Genomic DNA, 20,965 nt, shown 5'->3' on the forward strand with positions numbered 1-20,965 from the left:
TGATTTCCCTTTCACAAATCCATGCTGACTTAGACCTATCATGTCACCATTTTCCAAATGCGCTGCTATGACATCCTTAATAATTGATTCCATCATTTTACCCACTACTGAGGTCAGGCTGACCGGTCTATAATTCCCTGTTTTCTCTCTCCCTCCTTTTTTAAAAAGTGGGGTTACATTGGCTACCCTCCACTCGATAGGAACTGATCCAGAGTCAACGGAATGTTGGAAAATGACTGTCAATGCATCCGCTATTTCCAAAGCCACCTCCTTAAGTACTCTGGGATGCAGTCCATCAGGTCCTGGGGATTTATCGGCCTTCAATCCCATCAATTTCCCCAACACAATTTCCCAACTAATAAAGATTTCCCTCAGTTCCTCCTCCTTACTAGACCCTCTGACCCCTTTTATATCCGGAAGGTTGTTTGTGTCCTCCTTAGTGAATACCGAACCAAAGTACTTGTTCAATTGGTCTGCCATTTCTTTGTTCCCCGTTATGACTTCCCGATTCTGACTGCCTCGCATTAACGATTGATGGCGGACTCTGGTCATCTGAGGTCGTGCAGCAGCCGGCGTGTACATTCTGCCCTGTATATTCCTGCACGAAAACGACGTTACTTTGTGCATATGTACTAGCTGCGAAATTTGTTCGGTGTTATCGCTAGTGGACAGAAATGCCTGGGCTATCGTTATAGCTTTGCTCAGAGTCGGTGTTTCAACAGTCAATAGAGTTTGTGATGGATTACCTCATGGCCAATGCCAAGCACAAAAAAGTCTCTTAGCATTTGTTCAAGGAATCCATCGAATTCACAATGTCCTGCAAGGCGTCTTAGTTCGGCGGCATAGCTCCCCACTTCCTGGCCCTCCAACCGTTGACATGTGTAGAACCGATACCTCGTCATCAAAACGCTTTCCTTCGGATTTAGGTGCTCCTGGAACAGCGTACACAATTCTTCATAGGATTTGGTTGTTGGTTTCACCGGAGCTAGAAGATTCTTCATGAGGCCATAGGTTGTTGCCCCACAGACGGTAAGGAGGATCGCCCTTCGTTTGGCAGCGTTCTCGTCCCCTTCCAGCTCATTGGCCACGAAGTATTGGTCGAGTACCCACGAAGGCCTCCCAATCGTCCCCTTCTGAGAACCTCTCCAGGATACCAACAGTTCTTTGCATTTTTACGCGGTTGTTCGTTACCTTGTCGCCATTTGCTATGCTCATAATAAAGGATGAAACTGCGTACTGTATGCAATGAGTGTGACCTTAGCTCCTTTAATTAGACTCCAGAGTGCAGATACAGCGTGGGAGGCCTGCTTATATACAGTGCTCCCAAGGGATGCTGGGCTCCCTTGGGACTCCTACAGGTAGGCCCTCTGGTGGTGGTGTGATACAGGTTACCAAGGGTTACATACATAACAAGTACGACGAAGACCAGGGTAATAGATTGTTGAAAAGCCGATTTTGAGGGGCTTTTCAACTTGAGAAAATAAAATGGACATTATTAGCGGCAAACAAAAAAAAATTGCATGGCTACGGGGAAGTGGGACGAGATGACGTGCTCTTGTAGAGAGCTGACACGGTCTTGACGGACCGAATGGCCTCCTTCTGTGCTGTGACCATTCTATGATTCTATGTTGTAGAACAGCAATGAGAACCTTTTAAAACGGTGTTCAACAGAGTCCAGGAAAAATATATTCTGCTAAAAAACAAGAACAAGCTAAACACTAATGAGACACCATGGATGAATAAAGACATAAGGGAAAAATTGAGGGCAAGAAAATAGGCATACACTAATTACATGGACAGCAGGGGAGAGCATGGCAAGGGAGACTATGAAGAGATTGTGAGAGAAGTCAAAAAACAATTAGGAAGGGAAAAAGGAACTATGAAATTAAATTATCAAGGAACATAAAACAAAATAGTAAAATATTCTGCAGGCACTCGAATAAAAAAAGCAGTCAGGATGGGAATAGGGCCACTAAGGGATAGTCAGGGTAAAATCGCAGGCAGCGATAGCGAAATAGCAGAAAGGTTAAGTAACTACTTTGCTTCAGTATTTACAACGGAGACACGTCAGGTGGACATGACATCGGAAGAGGAGATTGGAAATGTTATAGCCATATTTAAAATAAAGAGTAGAAATACTAAATAAACTAATCAAATTCAAAGAGGATAAAACGCCTGGTCTGGATGGATTATATCCACGCATTTTAAATGAATCTCGGCAAGAGATAGCAGAGGCACATATTTAATAATTCATTAGAAAAAGGTATAGTGCCAGAGGACCGGTGGATAGCTAACGTAATACCTATATTTAAGAAGGGAGATCGTACATCTCAGCTTATCAGTGGTTGGAAAAATGATGGAATCCCTATTAAAGGAAAATAAATAGAACATCTAAAAATCCAAAATATAATAATGGATAGTCAATATGGATTTCAAAAGGGAAAGTTTTGCTTGACCAACCTCACTGAATTCTTTGAAGAGGTAACAGAGAGAATAGACAAGAGTAATGCAGATATAATTTATCTAGATTTCCAAAAGACCTTCGATGAGGTGCCACATAATAGACTACTGAATAAGTTCAGAGAGTACAGAGTCAGGGGACAAGTAGCAGAATAAATAGCTAGCTGACTTCAAGACAGGAAGCAACGATTAGGGGTAAAGGGTAGCTATTCAGAGTGGCAGAAGGTGAAAAGTGGGGTCCCACAAGGATCAGTGTTGGGGACCACTGATGTTCACAATTTATATCAACGATTTAGACTTTGGAATCAAAAATACTATTTCTAAATTTGCAGATGACACCAAATTGGGAGGAATAGTCAATACTGAGGAGGACTGCAACAAATTGCAAGAATACAGAATGGGCATATAATTGGCAAATGTATTTCAACACCGATAATTATGAGGTATTACATTTTGGCAAGGAAAATAAGGAGGTCACACATTATTTGGAAAATAAGAATCTAAATGGGGTAGAAGAGCAAAGGATCTCGGAGTACAAATACACAAATCACTAAAAGTAGTGACGCAGGTTAATAAGGCTATTAAAAAAGCAAACTAAGCACGAAGGTTTATTTCTAGAGGGAGAGAATTGAAAAGTAGAGGTTATGCTACACTTGTATAGAACCTTGGTTAGACCATTCTTGGAATATTGTGTACAATTCTGGTTGCCATATTATAAAAAGGACATAGAGGCACTAGAGAGGATGCAAAAAAGATTTACAAGGATGATACCAGAAACGCTAAGTTATATCAGAAAAGGATGAATAGACTGGACCTCTTTTCTCTTGAAAAGAGAAGGCTGAAGGGTGACCTAATAGATGTCTTTAAAATTATGAAAGATTTTGATAGAGTAGACACAGGGAAAGTGTTTTCACTTGTGGGGAAGAGCAAAACTAGAGGCCATTAGTATAAGATAGTCATCAAGAAATCAAATGCAGAATTCAGAAGAAACTTCTTTACCCAGAGTGGTGAGAATGTGGAACTCCTATCACAGGGACTGGTTGAAGTGAATAGTATAGATGCATTTAAGGTGAGGCTAGATAAGCATACAAGGGAGAAGGAAATAGAGAGTTACACTGATAGAGTTAGATAAGGAAAGATGGGAGGAGCCTCGATTTGAGCATAAACTGGTTGGGCTGGATGGCCTGTTTCTGTGCTGTATATCCAATGCAAAATTATGATCCTCAACAGCTATTACAGAGGACACAGATGTTGAATGTATGGAAAAAGGATAAAAATAATTACCTATTTGTTGTCTATTTAGATCTCCAGCAGGGCATACAGAAGCTGTACCCCGAAAAGTATCTAGCTCTGGATGAAAAGATTCTACCGCCTTGTTTCCAGCATTAAATCTTTCCCATGGTTCTGTAGTCGATGCCTTAACAATTCTTTCCTGATGTTGCAAATGATCATGGTAAAGATTATCCCCCGACTTTAAGCACCTGCAAAAAGAGTCATTAAATCTCAGACTTATATCTCCAAGTTTAAACAGAGAAAAGGAAAGATGTCCCAAAGTACTGTACAGGCAATAAAGCACTTTTGCAATATAGTCACTGTTGTAACATGGAAAACCCAGCAGCCAATTTGTACATGCTCCACAAATAGCAATGAGATAAATAACTAGTTAATCTGTTTTTAGTGATGTTGGTTGAGTGGTAATGTGGAAGAAAACGATCTATGTCCTATAGTAAAGGAAAGGGTTAAATTCACTTTTTGCTTATTCTGTAGAATTACTGGGGCTAGAAAAACACTCAAACTTCTCAGCCTTGAAACAAAGGATGTTGTTTTTTAGTGACCATCTGGTGTCTGTATAAGTCTCAAGATACCCTGCTTATCAGGATACAGACAGGGAGAAACTATGCAAGGACAGATAAAGTATGCCTTCCAGGATGACCTTTGTATTCACAGAGTGAATGATTAATGTTCATGCATGGAAGGTTGAGAAAAACTCCTGTTTTGACTGTATAAATATAGAGCGGGTTTGCTTGTAGAGTTCAGAGTTTTGCCTCAGTGCGGACTGAGTGGACTCTCAGAGATATCTTGTTAGAAAATAAAATTCTCTCGAAGTGCAACTCTGAAAGTCTCCGCCTGAGTTAATTTAAGCTAAAATTTCCTCGACAGGTAAATATTGACCAGGTCATCGGGAGATCTTCCCTGCTGTTATTTGAATAGTGTCATGGAGTCTTTTTTGTCTATCTGAGACATCAAATGGGGCCTCGGTTTAACTGTTCATCCAACGGACAGCACATCAGAGTGCAGCACTCCACTCCCTCAGTACTGCAACAACAACTTGCACTAATATACCGCCTTTACCGTAGTAAAATGTCCTAAGGCATTTCGCAGGACCGTCAAACAAAATTTGACACTGAACCAACTAAGAAGATGCTGGTCAAAAGCATGTTTGAAGTTTTAAGGAGTGTCTTAAAAGAGGAGAGGTAGAAAGGCGGAGAAGCTTATGAAGGGAATTCCAGAGCTTAGGGCCTAGGCAGCTGAAGGCAAGGCCGCCAAGGGTGGAGTGATTAAAATCGGGGATGCACAAGAGGCCAGAATTGGAGGAGCAGATATCTCAAAGGCTTGTAGTGTTGGAGGAACACAACACCAAGGTTATGAACAGCCTGGTTCAACCTCACACAGTTGCCAGGGAGAGGGATGGAGTCAGTGGATAGGGAACGGAATTTGTGGCGGGGACCGAAGACAGTGGCTTCGGTCTTCCCAATATTTAGTTGGAGGAAATTTCTGCTCACAAACAAAATCTTTTTAAATTACTTTTTTAGAAGTAGAAAATTAATGGAAACATTTCATTTTTTTGATACTTGTTTTAAAATGAAGTGGTTGTAAGCATATTTGTTGATACTGGTGTCAGCTTTTGATCGGTGGTGGAAACCTCACCTCTTAAGTCAGTAGGTTGCGAGTTCTAGCTCCACTCCAGGACTTGAGAACATAAACTAGGCTGACATTTCATTGCAGTGAAACTATTACCATACCTCACCCTGGTCATTCCCCCTGGTATGGCCGTCCTTTTGCTCCCTTAAGTCTAAGTCCAATGAGAAGAAAAGACTTTAAGAGAAGGGATAACCATCCGTGGCTAACTAAGGAAATAAAGGATGGTATCAAATTGAAAAAAATTGCCTTCAAAGTGGCCAAGATTAGTGGGAGGCCAGAGGATTGGGAAACTTTTAAAAAATAGCAAAGAGCGACTAAAAAAAAATAAAGGGCCCAAGTTTCCACAGGATAAAAAACGGGCGCCCCTCCAAGCTGGGCGCCCGTTTATCGCGCCTAAAACGGCGCCTAAAAATAACCTTGCAATTCTGGAGCGTTCTGCAGCTCCTTGTTTGCCTGGCGCGGTGCCCAGGGGGGCGGAGCCTACACTCGCGCCGATTTTGTAAGTGGGAGGGGGCGGGTACTATTTAAATTAGTTTTTTTTCCTGCCGGCAACGCTGCGCGTGCGCGTTGGAGCGTTCGCGCATGCTCAGTGTGAAAAAAACATTGGCACTCGGCCATTTTTGTAGTTCTTTGTAGCTGTTTAATTTTTGAAATTTTTTTTAATAAAAGCACATTAGCACTTGCAGCCTTCTCACTGTCTCCTTCCCTCCCGCCCCCCGCGGGAACGAAGCGGCTGCAGAATTCTCCCTGGCTGAAGCACTTTCACACAGGTAGGAAGATGGTTTATTTCATCTTTTCTTGGCTTATAAATGTTTATTCAGGTTGGATTTATTTGTATAATATTTGTAGAAGTATAAATAAGGATTTATTATAGAATTTAATGAGTTCCCTTCCCCCCCTCGTTCCGGACGCCTAATTTGTAACCTGCGCCTGATTTTTTAATGTGTAGAACAGGTTTTTTCAGTTCTACAAAAATCTTCACTGGCTCCATTCTACTTTAGTTTGGAGTACGTTTTCACTGTGGAAACTTTCAAATCAGGCATCAGTGGCCGGACACGCCCCCTTTTGAAGAAAAAATTCTGCTCCAAAGTAGAACTGTTCTACCTGACTAGAACTGCAGAAAAAAAAATGTGGAGAATTGCGATTTCTAAGGTAGTCCGTTCTCCACCAGTTGCTCCTAAAAATCAGGCGCAAATCATGTGGAAACTTGGGCCCAAAGAGAGGGAAGATAGATTATGAAAGTTAACTAGCAAGAAATATAAAAACAGATAGTAAGAGTTTCTACAGGTATATAAAAAGGAAGAGAGTAGCTAAAGTAAATGTTGGTCCCTTAGAGGATGAGACTGGGGAATTAATAATGAGGAACAGGGAAATGGCAGAGACGTTGAACAAATATTTTGTATCAGTCTTTACGGTAGAAGACAATAAAAACATCCCAATAATGGATAATCAAGGGCTATAGGGAGGGAGGAACATAAAACAATCACTATCACTAAAGAAGAAGTACTTGGCAAAATAATGGCACTAAAGGTGGACAAGTCCTCTGGTGGACAAGATGGCTTGCATCCTAAGGTCTTAAAAGAAGTGGCTGCAGAGATAGTGGTTGCATTGGGTGTAATCTACCAAAATTCCCTGGATTCTGGGGAGGTCCCAGCAGATTGGAAAACTGCAAATTTAACACCCCTATTTAAAAAAGGAGGCAGACAAAAAGCAGAAAACTATAGACAAATTTTCTGGAGTTCTTTGAAGATGTAACGACCAGGGTGGATAAGGGGGAACCAATGGACATGGTGTGCAGTATTTGGATTTCCAGAAGGCATTCGATAAGGTGCCACAAAAAAGAAGGTTACTGCACAAGATAAAAGGAATTGGGACCGCTTCTGTGGGAGGTGGGACCTGTACAAGCCGGATGGGTTGCACCTCACAGAGCCGGGACCAATATCCTCGTTGGGGGGGGGCGGCGGGGGGAGGTTGCTCATGCTGTTGGGGAGGGTTTAAACTAGCTTGGCAACCTGAAAATAGATTCAGTAGGGGAGTAAATCTGGAATTAGAAAGCAAAAATGAAGAAAGTGAGTTTGAAGGAGAGAGGAAACAAGCAGGAAAAATGGGTAAAAAACAAATGTAAAGGCACTTTGTCTAAGTGCACGTAGCATTTGTAACAAAATAGATGAGTTGACGGCTCAAATAGATACAAATGGGTATGATCTGATAGCCATCACAGAGACGTGGTTGCAAGGTAACCAGGACTGGGAATTAAATATTCGGGCGTATTTGACAATAAGGAAGGACAGACAGAAAGGAAAAGGACGTGAGATAGCTCTATTGATAAAGGATGGAATCACTGCAATAGTGAGAAAGGATATTGGCTCAATGATCAGGATGTTGAAACAGTTTGGAGGAGATAAGGAATAATAAGAGGAAAAAGTCACTGGTGGGCATAGTCTATAGGCCCCCTAACAGTAGCAACTCTGTTGGTCAGAGTATAAACTAGGAAATAGTGGGGGCTTGTAAAAAGTGAACAGCAATAATCATGGGTGATTTTAACCGCCATATTAATTGGACAAATCAAATTGGTCTCGGTAGCATTGAGGAAAAGTTCATAGAGTGCATAAGGAACGGGTTCCTTGAGCAGTATGTAACGGAACCAACCAGGGAGCAGGCTATCTTGGATGTGGTCCTGTGTAATGAGACAGGATTAATAAAACAATCTCCTAGTAAAGGATCCCCTTGGAATGAGTGACCATAGCATGGTTGAACTTCAAATTCAGATGGAGGATGAGAAAGTTGGATCTCAAACCAGCGTACTAAGCTTAAATAAAGGAGACTACAAAGGTATGAGGGCAGAGTTGGGTAATGTGGACTGGGAAAATAGATTACAGTGTAGAACGGTTGCTGAACATAGTGTACATTTAAAGAGATATTTCACAACTCTCAAGAAAAATATATTCCAGTGAGGAGAAAAGGGTGGCTAACTAAAGAAATAAAGGACGGTATCCAATTAGAAACAAGGGCATACACGGTGGCCAAAACTAGTGGGAGGACAGAAGATTGGGAAGCTTTTAAAAGCCAGCAAAGGATGACTAAAAAAATGATTAAGAGAGGGAAGATAGACGATGAAAGTAAACTAGCACGAAATATAAAAATAGATAGCAAGAGTTTCTATAGGTATATAAAAAGGAAAAGAGTGGCTAAAGTAAATGTTGGTCCCTTGGAGGACAAGGAATTAGTAATGGGGAACATGGAGATGGCAGAAATTCTGAACAAATATTTTGTATCAGTCTTTACGGTACAGCACACAAACAATATCCCAACAGTGGATAGTCAAGGGGCTAAAGGGGGGGGGGGAGGAACTTAACACACAATCACAATCACTAAGGAGGTGGTACTCAGTAAGATAATGGGACTAAAGGTGCATAAATCCCCTGGACCTGATGGCTTGCATCCTCGGGTCTTAAGAGAAGTAGCGGCAGGGATAGTGGATGCATTGGTTGTAATCTACCAAAATTCCCTGGATTCTGGGGAGGTCCCAGCAGATTGGAAAACTGCAAATTTAACACCCCTATTTAAAAAAGGAGGCAGACAAAAAGCAGAAAACTATAGACCAGTTAGCCTAACATCTGTGGTTGGGAAAATGTTGGAGTCCATTATTAAAGAAGCAGTAGCAGGACATTTGGAAAAGCATAATTTGGTCAGACAGAGTCAACATGGATTTATGATGGGGAAGTCATGTTTAACAAATTTGCTGGAATTCTTTGAGGATGTAACGAACAGGGTAGATAAAGGGGAACCCTTGGATGTGGTGTATTTGGACTTCCAGAAAGCATTTGACAAGGTGCCACATAAAAGGTTACTGCACAAGATAAAAGTTCATGGGGTTGGGGGTAATATATTAGCATGGCTAGAGGATTGGCTAACTAACAGAAACCAGAGAGTCGGGATAAATGGTTCATTCTCGGGTTCGCAATCAGTAACTAGTGGGATGCCGCAGGGATCAGTGCTGGGACCCCAACTATTTACAATCTATATTAACAACTTTGAAGAAAGGACCGAGTGTAACGTAGCCAAGTTTGCTGATGATACAAAGATGGGACGAAAAGCAATGTGTGAGGAGGACACAAAAAATCTGCAAAAGGACATAGACAGGCTAAGTGAGTGGGCAAAAATTTGGCAGATAGAGTATAATGCTGGGAAGTGTGAGGTCATGCACTTTGGCAAAAAAAAAAATCAAAGAGCAAGTTATTATTTAAATGGAGTAAAATTGCAAAGTACTGCAGTACAGCGGGACCTGGGGGTACTTGTGCATGAAATGGAGGAGTGGGAGATAGAGAGGCCTATAAAAGGCCTGAGAGTTTGGGAGCTTGGGCAGTCGGAGCAACGGGAGATCGAGAGACCAATAAAAGGCCCGAGAGTTTGGGAGTTCGAGCAGCCGGAGGAGCGGGAGAACGAGAGGCTTATAAAAGGCCCGAGAGTTCGGGCAGTCGGAGGAACGGGAGAACGAGAGGCCGATAAAAGGCCCGAGAATTTGGGAGTTCGGGCAGTCGGAGGAGCGGGAGATCGGGAGGCCTATAAAAGGCCCGAGAGTTCGGCAGTCGGAGATGCGGGAGATCGAGAGGCCTATAAAAGGCCCGAGAGTTCGGGCAGTCGGAGGAGCCAACTGGTGCGGGGCAGAAGGTAAACAAAGAAGCAAAAAGAAATCAAAGTGTGACGTCACAGCCAAGCGGTTAAGTGATTGGCTGATGGATTGGTGAGTATTATATCTTTTTCTTTTTCTTACCAGTAGGAAACATTTGGCAGGGTTGTCAATTAAGTTAATCTAAGGGTTAAGTCATGGCAGGAGCGCCCAGATCCGTGTCATGCTCCTCTTGTGCTATGTGGGAAATCAGGGACGCTTCCAGTGTCCCTGACTACTATGTGTGCAGGAAGTGTATACAGCTGCAGCTCCTGACAGACCGCATTGCGGCACTGGCGCTGCGCATGAATTCACTCTGGAGCATCCGTGATGCTGAGGATGTCGTGAATAGCACGTTTAGAAAATTGGTCACACCACAGGTAATGGTTACACAGACAGATAGGGAATGGTTGACCAGCAGGAAGAGCAGGGGAAGGAAGGTAGTGCAGGGGTGCCCTGCAGTCATCTCCCTTCAAAACAGATATACCATTTTGGGTACTGTTGGGGCAGATGGCTCATCAGGGAAAGGCAGCAGCAACCAAGTTCATGGCACCATGGGTGGCTCTGCTGCACAGGAGGGCAGGAAAAAGAGTGGGAGAGCTACAGTGATAGGGGATTCTATTGTAAGGGGAATAGATAGACGTTTCTGTGGCTGCAAACGAGACTCCAGGATGGCATGTTGACTCCAGGATGGTATGTTGCCTCCCTGGTGCAAGGGTCAAGGATGTCTCGGAGCTGCTGCAGGACATTCTGGAGGGGGAGGGTGAACAGCCAGCTGTTGTGGTGCATGTAGGTACCAACGATACAGGTAAAAAAACGGGATGAGGTCCTACAAGCTGAATTTAGGGAGCTAGGAGTTAAATTAAAAAGTAGGACCTCAAAGGTAGTAATCTTAGGATTGCTACCAGTGCCACATGCTAGTCAGAGTAGGAATAGCAGGATAGTTCAGATGAATATGTGGCTTGAGGAATGGTGCAAGAGAGAGGGATTCAAATTCCTGGGACATTTGAACCGATTCTGGGGGAGGTGGAACCAGTACAAACAGGGACGGTCTGCACCTGGGCAGGACGGGAACCGATGTCCTAGGCGGAGTGTTTCCTCGTGCTGTTGGGGAAGGTTTAAACTAATATGGCAGGGGGATGGGAATCTACGCAGGGAGGCAGAGAGAAGTAAAAAGGAGGCAGAAGCAAAAGGTAGGAAAGAGAAAAACAAGAGTGGAGGGCAGAGAAAGCAAGGGCAAAAATCAAAACGGGCCACATTACAACATAATTCTAAAAATGTTAAAAAAACAAGCCTGAAGGCTCTGAGTCTCAACGCGAGGAGCATTCGTAGTAAGGTGGATGAATTAACTGCGCAGATAGCTGTTAACGGATATGTTGTCATTGGGATTACGGAGACATGGCTCCAGGATAACCAAGGCAGGGAATTCAACATCCAGGGGAATTCAATATTCAGGAAGGATAGTCAGGAAGGAAAAGAAGGTGGGGTAGCATTACTGGTTAAAGAACAGATTAACGTAATAGTAAGGAAGGACATTAGCTTGGATGATGTGGAATCTATATGGGTAGAGCTGCGGAATACTGCAGAAAACGTTACTGGGAGTTGTGTACAGACCACCAAACAGTAGCAGTGAGGTTGGGGACAGCATCAAACAAGAAATAAGGGATGTGTGCAATAAAGGTACAGCAGTTATCATGGGCGACTTTAATCTACATATTGATTGGGCTAACCAAACTGGTAACAGTACTGTGGAGGAGGATTTCCTGGAGTGTATAAGGGATGGTTTTCCAGACCACTATGTCGAGGAACCAACTAGAGGAGCAGGCCATCCTAGACTGGGTCTTGTGTAATGAGAGAGGATTAATTAGCAATCTGGTCGTGCGAGGCCCCTTGGGGAAGAGTGGCCATAATATGGTAGAATTCTTCATCAAGATGGGGAGTGACACAGTTAATTCAGAGACTAGGGTCCTGAACTTAAAGAAAGGTAACTTCGATGGTATGAGACTCGTGATAGACTGGTGAATGATACTTAAAGGGCTGACGGTGGATAGGCAATCATTTAAAGATCACATGAATGAACTACAACAATTGTACATTCCTGTCTGGCGTAAAAATAAAACGGGGGAGGTGGCTCAACTGTGGCTAACAAGGGAAATTAGGGATAGTGTTAAATCCAAGGAAGAGGCATATAAATTGGCCAGAAAAAGCAGCAAACCTGAGGACTGCAAGAAATTTAGAATCCGTCAGAGGAGGACTAAGGGTTTAATTAGGGGGGTGAAAATAGAGTACGAGAGGAAGCTTGCAGGGAACATAAAAACTGACTGCAAAAGCTTCTATAGATATGTGAAGAGAAAAAGATTAGCGAAGACTAATGTAGGTCCCTTGCAGTAATAATCAAGTGAATTCATGATGGGGAACAAGGAAATGGCAGACCAATTGAACAAATACTTTGGTTCTGTCTTCACTAAGGAGGACACGAAAAACTACCCAAAAATAATAGGAGACCGAGGGTCTAGGGAGAAGGAGGAACCGAAGGAAATCCTTATTAGTCAGGAAATTGTGTTAGGGAAATTGATGGGATTGAAGGCCGATAAATCCCCAGGGCGTGATAGTCTGCATCCCAGAGTACTTAAGGAAGTGGAACTAGAAATAGTGGATGCATTGGTCATTTCCCAACATTCTATAGACTCTGGATCAGTTCTTATGGATTGGAGGGTAGCTAATGTAACACCACTTTTTAAAAAAGGAGGGAGAGCAAATAGAGAATTATAGACCAGTTAGCCTGACATCGGTGGTGGGGAAAATGTTGGAATCAATTATTAAAGATGTAATAGCAGTGCAGTTGGAAAGCAGTGACAGGATCGGTCCAAGTCAGCATGGAGTTATGAAAGGGAAATCATGCTAGACAAATCTTCTAAAATTTTTTGAAGATGTCACCAATAGAGTGGACAAGAGAGAACCAGTGGATGTAGTATATTTGGACTTTCAAAAGGCTTTTGACAAGGTCCCACACAAGAGATTAGTGTGCAAAATTAAAGTACATGGTATTGGGGGTAATGTATTGACATGGATAGAGAACTGGTTGGCAGACAGGAAGCAAAGAGTAGGAATAAACTGATCCTTTTCAGAATGGTATGCAGTGACTAGTGGGGTACCGCAAGGTTCAGTTCGGGACCCCAGCTATTTACAATATACATTAATGATTTAGACGAAGGAATTGAAGGTAATATCTCCAAGTTTGCAGATGACACTAAGCTGGGTGGCAGTGTGAGCTGTGAGGAGGATGCTAAGAGGGTGCAGGGTGACTTGGACAGGTTAGGTGAGTGGACAAATGCATGGCAGATGCAGTATAATGTAGATAAATGTGAGGTTATCTACTTTTTGGTGGCAAAAACAGGAAGGCAGAATATTATCTGCATGGTGACAGATTAGGAAAAGGGGAGGTGCAACGAGACCTGGGTGTCATGGTACATCAGTCATTGAAAGCTGGCATGCAGGTACATCAGGCGGTGAAGAAGGCAAATGACATTTTGGCCTTCATAGCGAGAGGATTTGAATATAGGGGCAGTGAGGTCTTATTGCAGTTGTACAGGGCCTTGGTGAGGCCACATCTTGAATATTGTGTACAGTTTTGGTCTCCTAATCTGTGGAAGGACATTCTTGCTGTTGAGGGAGCGCAGTGAAGGTTCACCAGACTGATTCCCGGGATGGTAGGACTGACATATGAAGAAAGACTGGATCGATTAGGCGTATATTCACTGGAATTTAGAAGAATAAGAGGGGATCTCATAGAAACATATAAAATTCTGATGGGATTGGACAGGTTAGATGCAGGAAGAATGTTCCCAATGTTGGGGAAGTCCAGAACCAGGGGTCACAGTCTAAGGATAAGGGGTAAGCCATTTAGGACCGAGATGAGGAGAAACTTCTTCACTTAGAGAATTGTGAACCTGTGGAATTCTCTACCACAGGAAGTTGCTGAGGTCAGTTCATTAGATATATTCAAATGGGAGTTAGATGTGACCCTTACGGCTAAAGGGATCAAGGGGTATGGAGGGAAAGCAGGAATGGGGTACTGAAGTTGCATGATCAGCCATGATCATATTGAATGGTGGTGCAGGCTCAAAGGGCCGAATGGCCTACTCCTGCAACTATTTTCTATGTTTCTATGAAACACAAAAGGTTAGTATGCAGGTACAGCAAGTGATCAGGAAGGCCAATGAAATCTTGGCCTTTATTGCAAAGGGGGTGGAGTACAAAAGCAGGGAAGTCTTTCTACAGTTATACAGGTTAGGCCACACCTGGAATACTGCGTACAGTTTTGGTTTCCATATTTGCGAAAGGATATACTTGCTTTGGAGGCAATTCAGCGAAGTTTCACCGGGTTGATTCCGGAGATGAGGGGGTTGACTTATGAGGAAAGGTTGAGGCGGTTGGGCCTCTACTCATTGGAATTCAGAAGAATGAGAGGTGATCTTATCGAAACGTATAAGATTATGAGGAAGCTTGACAAGGTGGATGCAGAGAGGATGTTTCCACTGATAGGAGAGACTAAAATTAGGGAGCATAATGTTAGAATAAGGGGCCGCCCATTTAAAACTGAGAGGAGGAGGAATTTCTTCTCTCAGAGGGTTGTAAATCTGTGGAATTCGCTGCTTCAGAGAGCTGTGGAAGTCGGGACATTGAATAAATTTAAGACAGAGATAGACAGTTTCTTAACCGATAAGGGATTAAGGGGTTATGGGGAGCGGACAAGGAAGTGGATCTGAGTCCATGATTGGATCAGCCATGATCATATTAAATGGTAGAGCAGGCTCGAGGGGCCGTACTGTCTGCTCCTGCTCCTATTTCTTATGTTCTTACATCAATTGAAGTGGGGCTTTTGAGCCCTGCCACAATTAAAGGGTTAAGAATGGCTCTCAAGACTAAAAAGAGCTAAATAGGTAGTGGTCAGCTTTCTAAGTTGCTTAAAGGGCAGAGAGATAACGCTAAAATTAGCTTGTCAGAATGATTAGTTGTTGCAAGCTGTGTAACCTGAGGACAATTACAAATAGCCAAACTGTTGAACCACAAGAGGCCCAGAGAGGCAGTTAAACAGAGCAAGGGGTCAGAAGTAACACGTTGGAGAAACTCCAAATAGTATGAGGCATAGGCGAATGATTTTGTGACGCAAAAGGGAATGAGTCAATCAGCAATTGTGCATTTGGGCTTTGGGCCAATTAAACGGCATGGGGGTGGGGGGAGGCATGCACGAGACTGACATGCATCATTAAGTATATAAAAGATTGCTTGGAATTTTGTATCATGGGAGAAGCCTGGCTACAGACAAACAAGCAAACGGTATCCCCACCAGTACAAAATAAAGACTCCTTGAATCTTCGAACCCAGACCTGGTGTTGAGTGTCTATTTTAAATACTCCACTAATTCAATGAAGAGGGAAAATAGCTACTTTAACATCCTGGGGTTATACAGCTACTAAATACTGACAACTATTAATTAAGTGCCTTCTATAAATAGTATTTGTCGGCATTAATGAAACAGATATTATGAGACTCATACCATGCTAATCATTGCTGTACGTTTAGTTATTTGCTTTTATTTGCTAGGTGTATAACATAATTAAAGAACATATTAGGAGCAGGAGTAGGCCATTCGGCCCCTCGAGCCTGTTCCATCATTCAATAAGATCATGACTGATCTTCTACCTCAACTCCACTTTCCTGCACTATTCCCATAACCCTTGACCCTTAATATTCAAAAATCTATCGATCTCTGTCTTGAAAGACTGAGCCTCCACAGCCCTCTTGGGTAGAGAATTCCAAAGATACACCATCCTCTGAGTGAAGAAATGTCTCCTCATCTCAGTCCTAAATGGCCGTAATCTGTATAAATGATCCTTTTGAAGGAAATCAAAACTATGCATCAACAACAATGCAATTATTGAAATGTTAGTATTGCATCAAATTTCTGCAGCATGGTATTTCCTGACCTATTTCTGCTACATTTTAAATTTGTCAAAAATAAAATATGCATTATATCTTCACTAATGTGGTATATCACTTATTTTGAGTGGATCACAACCTTCAATCTAAAAATGCTTTGAAAACCCATGTCAGGCTTTATCACTGGGAAAACTTATTTTAAGTGCATCAAATGATCGGTGTCACTGTGATTGGCATTTACAAGCCCTCCACTAGTACTGTGTTTTGGCAGTGAAATTTGGCATCCAGATCCAAGTGCAATTGTTAATTTACTGAAAATATTTGTGCTACCAAAGTGTTTTTGCATTCTGGTCTTTTAGGCAATTCTCACGATATTAAAAATAATTATTGTAACTTCCCTGAACAAGAACTATTGACTTTTGTATTCATGAGCTGATACATGAATGAAACTTTGATTGCTGCCATTTTGTGGCACACAGAAAAAGCATTCTCTCAGTATACCTGCCCTAATAATGAACCTCCTAAAATGCGTCGTCAGTGTGCCAATCCTTTGGCAGGGCCTTGTAAACAAACCTATTCCTCCATCTTCCTCAATAAGGAGAAAATCAGGGCCCAAGATCAGTTCCACTCCACCCTTCCCCTCTCAAGAGCAGAAAGCTGGTCCCGCAGAGTACAGTGAACTTGGCACGCTCATCCCCCCAACTGGAACAGAAAGCCTCTGCTAATTCGTGCAGTGAACTTGATCGTCCTTGACCTCGTCTCATGTTCCTCGGAGCAGGAAGTAGCCTCAAACTCCTCTACACTAATTCCCTTCCCCCACTCCTTTAGAGCACAAAATATTGGCCAAGAAATACAGCGAACTTTCTCCTCACTATCCCACTCCCCCTAAACCCCTGACTAGGGCCTGGTAACAACCTAAATCAGCCCAAACTTCACCTCCCAACCTCTCCCACGAAGAAATAGTCGTAGTCAGCGCAGCCTCATTTGGCTTTTTCAACAACACCTTTCTTCCGCCTTCCTGCATTTCTTCCTACAATTCCCTCTTGCTCCTCTTGTTCCACTCCTATTCCTGTTCCTCAATCTCCCTTTCACTAGCCTCCTCTTGCTCTTCTCTCTAATCACTTTCGATGCCTTCTCCCGCTCTCCTCCTCCACCTGGATTCAATTATCTCCCCACCTTTGATCCTACGTGACCTGAATACAGTACTTGATCTTGACTCTCATACAGATTGACGAGTATTTAACAAAGTTTTTGTCCAGTTGAAACCTCATTATAACAAATGTATATTGCTTCCTTCAACTCTATTTCTACATAAAAGTCTTCTCAAGGAGGAAGCCATGGAAGTTCCAGTTCAAGAGCAAGTGAAAAGGGATTTTTAAAGGTTTTATAAATGAATGAAGCAAGGTAGATAACAACTGCTCACCTCTTGCATTTTAATTTTACAAAAAAAAGGTGTGGAGAATTGATTTGTTCAATACAACTTTTGTTGATTTTTGTTTGAAATGTAATTGTAATACAGATTGAACCTCCCTTATCCAGAACTCCCTTATCCAGAACCACCCCTCATCCAGAAGCGTTCCCGGCCACTGGGTGGCGGATGCGCAGAACTCTGATATGAACAAATTGAAGTCCTTCTTCGCTACCGACTCCCGCAATCGCTGGCCTGATCCTGCGATACACCGCCCGCCCTCCCGCCCCCGCCCCCCCCCCCCCCCGCCAATGATCGCTCTGCCGCACTTCCAGCCCCAAGCCAGCCAGCCCTGATATCCCCTTGCTCAGTACTTGTACCATCCAATTTAACCTGACCACCCCTCATCCGGAAAAATCCCTTATCCAGAACAGGCCAGGCCCAAGGGTTCCGGATAAGGGAGGTTCAACCTGTACACGCACCAAAGTCACTTTAATAGACATTATATTAAGCAATCTGCATTCCATTTCTCTCCAGATGCAACTAACTGATCACCATTCATAACTCCCAATCTTTAAAAAAGTAGAGGGAAGCATTAAATTCATCAGACCATTTAGGCACAGACTAACATTTCTCTCATAGGAGATGCATGGAGCCAATATGAATATTTAGCATTCTGGCTCCTTACAAAGGAAAAAAGTTTGAATGTTGCTACATTTGTTGTCGAAATTACAAGTGGTTCAGCCAACCCCTTGTTTAAGGATAGGGAATATAATGTAGGATTCATGCTCTTAAAACTCCTGTTGGAGGTGCACGTGTTGATGGCAGAGGGGAACAGGATGGATTTGGGCATGACTGTGAAGGCACCGAACACTCAATGCTCACTCGGGTGAGTTACTAGAAATCACCATCACATGTCGCAGCGTATCTTTGCACAAGTTGCTGCTTCAGCAGAGGTGAGGTGAAAAGAAAAGAAATGAGGAAAATCTTGTTTGAAGGAAGAATTTAATTCAGTTTGTGTTGATTTAGCTGTTTGCAAATAAGGAAGGATTAAGTCAGTTTGCTATAATTTTCTTCAGCATTTCTGATTTGGGAAGTTAAATGAACAAAAGTCAGCCAGGTTCCTTCTCCTAATTGACATTCAATCATTCTGCTGGGAAGTTTGTGCACATGACCAGCCAAGGACAGAATCGGGCTTGGCTATGATGTTTCCCACAGTTGTATAACCTGTATAACCATCAAGGCTCACATTTGGAAAACCTGGGGCATAGTACGGGAGAGCACTTGGCAGCCAAGAAATCATACTTCAACATATGTAATTGTCTTCAGAAGAGGTATCAAAAAAAGAGGGAAGACAATTGTAATCTTACAATTTTAGTTTAAGAATTGGTCTGATTGCTTTATATTCTGCAGGCTAAAAGAATGGTGCACTGTGTTATATAGCATTTGAATGCAGCCAATGAGAAACAGCTCAAGATGCAAGCATTATTAGAATTATAAGAAAATTTATATCCTGATGGAGTGTGATAACATTTATTCAGAACACGTGTAAAAAGAAGAAAAGGACATTTACCCCACCAGTTCATTCCAATGTAATTAAAATTGTGCTGTGTCAAATTAGCATGGTAATTATCCTTAAACATTTATGAAATTAATCCATGATTAAAAAAACTACTTTGTCTATCTTTAAGTTTCTGATTCAACGAGCTGTTATTTATTAGTAAAATTTCATACCAACTCAATTTATATTAAAAATAGTGCTTTGAGCGAACCAGACATTAAATGAGTTATATTGTAAATATTAGTGTTCACAGAGCAGATAATAAAAATGCAAGCCAAGACAATATTAAAAAGCTACAAAATTAGGATGAAAATGGCTAAAACAGTACAAGAGAGAAAATTGGGGGGAAAAAGTGAGAAGGCTTTCTATAGGCACATTAGTAGTAAGAGGATAGTCAGGTAAATGTAGGGCCATTAACATGAAGGATGCAAGCTTATAATGGAGAGTGAGGGAATGATGACGATCATGGGCTAGAATTTGCTGTCGCAGGGCATCTTACGGCATCTACCATCAGTTAGACTTACCCCTGGAAACTTCAACTCAAAAATTTTTTGTCCACAAAGTTGCTGAAAGTGCGAGCTAGTAATGGCACAGTGAGGAAAACAGGGCATCCGAGTCCTCAGTGAACAGAGCAACCAACAGGGTATCTCCTGTACGAATGAGATTTAAGGATTGAGAAATAAACACAGGAAGGACGGAGAAGGGTGGTGAATTAAAGGGGGTGAATTCAATGTCAAATCAGGTACAGAAAGAGAAATAAAGAGGAAAAGATTGGAGAGAGATAAAAGAGACAGAAAAGAAAAGTAAGAAAAACATCTTTTAAATTGATATTTTTAAAATCTTCCCAAAAAATTGAAAACTTAAAGAAATGAGACTCCACGCTTGTAATAGTTAATTTATAGTGCCAGTGAGGTTGATCGGCAGTCATCAAAACTTACTACATCATTAAAAGGGTACTTACACTTGTGATTTTGACACACAGATTCACAGGTTAGTGAAGATGCCAGCGCAAGTAAATAAACCCATAAAAAGGTGAACATAATTCTGGGTCTTGTACTAAAGGCACATAATATAAAAGCAAGGAACTTGTAAAAGACCTTAATTATGCTAGTTAGTGGAGCATTATGAAGTTTGGGCATTCATTATAGAAAGGCAAGGATTGGCTAGGATTGATTGGCGAATGATACTTAAGGGGTTGACTGTGGATGGGCAATGGCAGACATTTAGAGACCGCATGGATGAACTACAACAATTGTACATTCCTATCTGGCGTAAAAATAAAAAAGCGAAGGTGGCTCAACCGTGGCTATCAAGGGAAATCAGGGATAGTATTAAAGCCAAGGAAGTGGCATACAAATTGGCCAGAAATAGCAGCGAACCCAGAGACTGGGAGAAATTTAGAACTCAGCAGAGAAGGACAAAGGGTTTGATTAGGGCAGGGAAAATGGAGTACGAGAAGAAGCTTGCAGGGAACATTAAAACGATTGCAAAAGTTTCTATAGATATGTAAAGAGAAAAAGGTTAGTAAAGACAAACGTAGGTCCCCTGCAGTCAAAATCAGGGGAAGTCATAACGGGGAACAAAGAAATGGCGGACCAATTGAACAAGTACTTTGGTTCGGTATTCACTAAGGAGGACACTAACAACCTTCCGGTTATAAGAGGGGTCAGAGGGTCTAGTAAGGAGGAGGAACTGAGGGAAATCCTTATTAGTCGGGAAATTGTGTTGGGGAAATTGATGGGATTGAAGGCCGATAAATCCCCAGGGCCTGATGGACCGCATCCCAGAGTACTTAAGGAGGTGGCCTTGGAAATAGCGGATGCATTGACAGTCATTTTCCAATATTCCATTGACTCTGGATCAGTTCCTATTGAGTGGAGGGTAGCCAATGTAACCCCACTTTTTAAAAAAGGAGGGAGAGAGAAAACAGGGACCTATAGACCGGTCAGCCTGACATCGGTGGTGGGTAAGATGATGGAATCAATTATTAAGGATGTCATAG

At 42.3% G+C, this 20,965-nt stretch overlaps 1 protein-coding gene across 3 annotated transcripts in view; it reads right to left on the reverse strand.

The window, feature by feature from the left end:
* kiaa1328 (KIAA1328 ortholog) overlaps positions 1–20,965 on the reverse strand; it is a 358,800-nt gene that overhangs the window by 91,661 nt on the left and 246,174 nt on the right. For 2 of the 3 annotated variants that reach the window (XM_070868047.1, XM_070868042.1), the window contains one exon: positions 3,745–3,941. The exons of the other annotated variant lie outside the window; for it this stretch is intronic. In XM_070868047.1, coding sequence (XP_070724148.1) covers positions 3,745–3,941 — 197 coding nt within the window. The remainder of the gene's footprint in view (positions 1–3,744; positions 3,942–20,965) is intronic. 3 annotated transcript variants of the gene reach the window in all.

The sequence above is a fragment of the Pristiophorus japonicus genome, chromosome 2, assembly GCF_044704955.1.
Source record: "Pristiophorus japonicus isolate sPriJap1 chromosome 2, sPriJap1.hap1, whole genome shotgun sequence".
Taxonomy (NCBI): Eukaryota; Metazoa; Chordata; class Chondrichthyes; family Pristiophoridae; genus Pristiophorus; species Pristiophorus japonicus.